The sequence below is a fragment of the Arvicanthis niloticus genome, chromosome 3, assembly GCF_011762505.2.
Source record: "Arvicanthis niloticus isolate mArvNil1 chromosome 3, mArvNil1.pat.X, whole genome shotgun sequence".
In the NCBI taxonomy this organism is placed as follows: domain Eukaryota; kingdom Metazoa; phylum Chordata; class Mammalia; order Rodentia; family Muridae; genus Arvicanthis; species Arvicanthis niloticus.
In genome coordinates, this window is record NC_047660.1 from 66,990,431 (window position 1) to 66,993,259 (window position 2,829).

At 46.2% G+C, this 2,829-nt stretch overlaps 1 protein-coding gene across 1 annotated transcript; it reads right to left on the reverse strand.

Moving 5' to 3' along the window:
- Window positions 1-355: 355 nt before the first annotated feature.
- On the reverse strand, window positions 356-1,068 carry Eddm3b (epididymal protein 3B). The gene has a single exon (XM_034497221.2). It carries the CDS (start codon window positions 1,066-1,068, stop codon window positions 619-621), a length of 450 nt encoding a protein of 149 aa, XP_034353112.1. The 3' UTR covers window positions 356-618.
- Window positions 1,069-2,829: the final 1,761 nt, after the last annotated feature.

Sequence of the window (2,829 nt, forward strand, 5' to 3'; positions counted from 1 at the left end):
GTCAGTCACTGGAGCCACCATTGTCGCATCTTGTCCCCATCCTCTTCCCCTTCCTTCTCTTTCAACTTTGCAGCCTGTACTAAGTGAGGCTCTTCCATAATTCCCCACCATGATGCTCTGGCTCACTCATCCCGGAGGACAGCAGAGCCTGCAGACCGAAAGCCAGACCAAAGACTAGGAGGCAAAAAAATCCTCCCTTGAATGCTTTCTCTCAAATGCTTTGTCACAGTAACAGAGACCCGAGTCATAAAAAATGGGAATAAAAGTAACTAAACAAGGGAGGAACGTTATTCCAGGCAGAGGACCCATAAGCACGATTGTAATACCAAGAACCGATGTGATTAGAAAACACTGACATACAATTGCAAAACGGAAATAACAGAACTATTGTAAGCAAGGGATGGAGGATGAGGTGGAGGATGAGAGAGGTGGGATTGGGGGAGTGAGGGGTGGGTAAGGGTGAGTGGAGTGGAGGGTAGGGGTGGAGGGTGGGTGTTGGGGGATTGGAGGTGGGCAGGAGTGTGTGGAACAATGGGGGAGTGAGGAGTGGGTGAGAGAGGCTGACATGTGAGAACTACTCACTGCTCTTTCAGAACCATCCAGAGCTGGTGAGACTTTTTACAAGATGGGCTCTAGAACCTTCATGTCCTCGATGCTGTCGACATACCCATCAGCATTGCAATGGAACTGAACATAACTGTAGCTCCTTCTCTCTGTATATCTATTTTTTAAGCTCTCCCACTGGCACCTGAGGACCTTAATGGGAGTCTGAGCCCAAACATACAAATTTTTGAAGCGATCTTTCCAGCTGTTACTTGTGCATATGTGTTCAACTTTGTACCATGTCATATAAACGAACGGGTGTGAGGGCTTCGGTTTCAGGGCTTTATCTGTCATGAGGACATCACAGCTGTAGTCGCTGAACTCTTTGTTTGGACTTAGGTGATGGTGTTCCATGAACTGCCTCCTGGAGGTGCACTGTGCAGGTAGGTTATACTGCAGGCACAGCAGGAGCAGGATCATGCCCCCGGCTCTTAGAGAGGACATCATAGCAGGCACCAAGGACATCTACATGGCCACAAGAAAAAGCAAAGAAAATGTTGAGATACTGCCCTGTAAGCTGAACTGTACTTTACATTTCTATTCTTCATAATTTTGTTTTCCAGAGAAGATAACCCTCGTTAGATACTAAAGTTAATTGCAAATAAAAACTGTGTTGCATACTGAGTGAGCTAAGAATAAAATTGCATAAAGAAAATGGAATTTATTTTGAAAACTGAAAGTCCCTCCTATATGCCCTCTCTTTTGCCCTCCACACCACCCCATTCTCCTCGGAGCCTGAGGGGAGAAAGGGAGCAGAGGCAGAGGGTAGGGCTTGGCTGGCTGTGAGTATGGATGGACTGGCAGGGACCACTGCAGGAAGAGGGGTCTATTTTATTGTTTCAGGGATAGGTATATAAGGGCCTTTTTAGGGGTACAGTTGCAAAGGGTTGATTGGTCATAACATCAAGCAAGCAGGAAGGGCTGCTTAGTTATAGTACAGCACCTGAATTACCATGCAGGTATGAAGCCAGAACGGGACATGCATGCTGAGTTAAGCAGCTTTTCAGGGAGCTGGGTACAAGGCCACTTTTCAGACAAGGGACACTCACCAGATGAAGACAGGCAGAGACAGGGAAGCCCGACTGAGATAGGGAATTCCCCATTTTGTGCCCAGCTCAGAGAGCCATCCAGACATGGGGGACTACTACTTTACCTGCAAGGTTCCCCAACAGTTTTCTATGCAATGGAAGGAACCTACTGCTCTCTTACAGGCTCTAGCTAATTCCTCAATGCTCAGATGATCAAGTGTTCAAAAGACTTCTCTTCAAAGTGGAAAGACTACTGACCATTGAAGGGAATATACTGCTTGAGAGACACTGCCAACAAGGACGACTCTGGGACCCTGAGGTTGTAGCCCGGGCTGCACTTCACACAGACTGCACCATGGGGATTCTCCTGTCTTGACCTCCTTATAACATTTCTCCCAAATCTAGGGGAAATACAACACCATTTCTAAACTCTCCCATCTTTTCTTAGGGACCATATCCTGTATTCATTCAAAAACATCATGGTTTGTTAGAGCTGCTTGTCAAGAAGGAACAGAAGGTCTGAAATATTATTTCAATTAACTAAATACCAAGACTAAATTAACTAAATACCAAGACTATCTTCTATCCAGCCTTCTCAAGACTGAGGCTGGATAGAAGATAGAGTCCAGTGTTGGAAAATTCTTCTGCGTAACCAGAGTCTGCCCTCATTTACGTTGAGTGTGCCTGACCCTGTCGAATCTTTCACCTTATTTGTGCCCTGACCGCGTATGGACTGGATAGCCATACAAAATTTTGAGAGCCAACAAAATTCCTTTGATAGACTGGACGAGGGTGGGGGAGGGTTGGAGCCACGACTGTGAGCTTAATGCTGTCTTGCTTTCTATGGCTTTGGACAACTTTCATCCTTAACACTAAAATGTCAGTCAATCTCTTTCCAATGATTTCTGAGCTTTCAATCAAGTTTCCTGCACACCAGTCCTTCTAACTTACCTAATGAGTGCACACGTCCTGGTTGTGGTGGGTACAGAGGTATGAAGATCAGAAAAACAGAGTCTGCGCCCTTTTTTGGAGCTCCCAAGAAGTCCACAGCAGTAGAAAAAAAGACCGACCACGTAAAGCACATCGCTTTGGGTTCGTGGGGGTGGTAGTGGAGGGCAGCGTCAGGAACATCTTTTTATGTGAACCTGTTCTGTATCTCCTCATGTGGAACACTCGGGTTCACCCTGAGAGTAGCCTT

Coding starts and splice junctions, on each gene's coding strand:
- Eddm3b (XM_034497221.2), bottom strand. CDS start 1,068: ATGTCCTTGGTGCCTGCTATGATGTCCTCTCTAAGAGCCGGGGGCATG.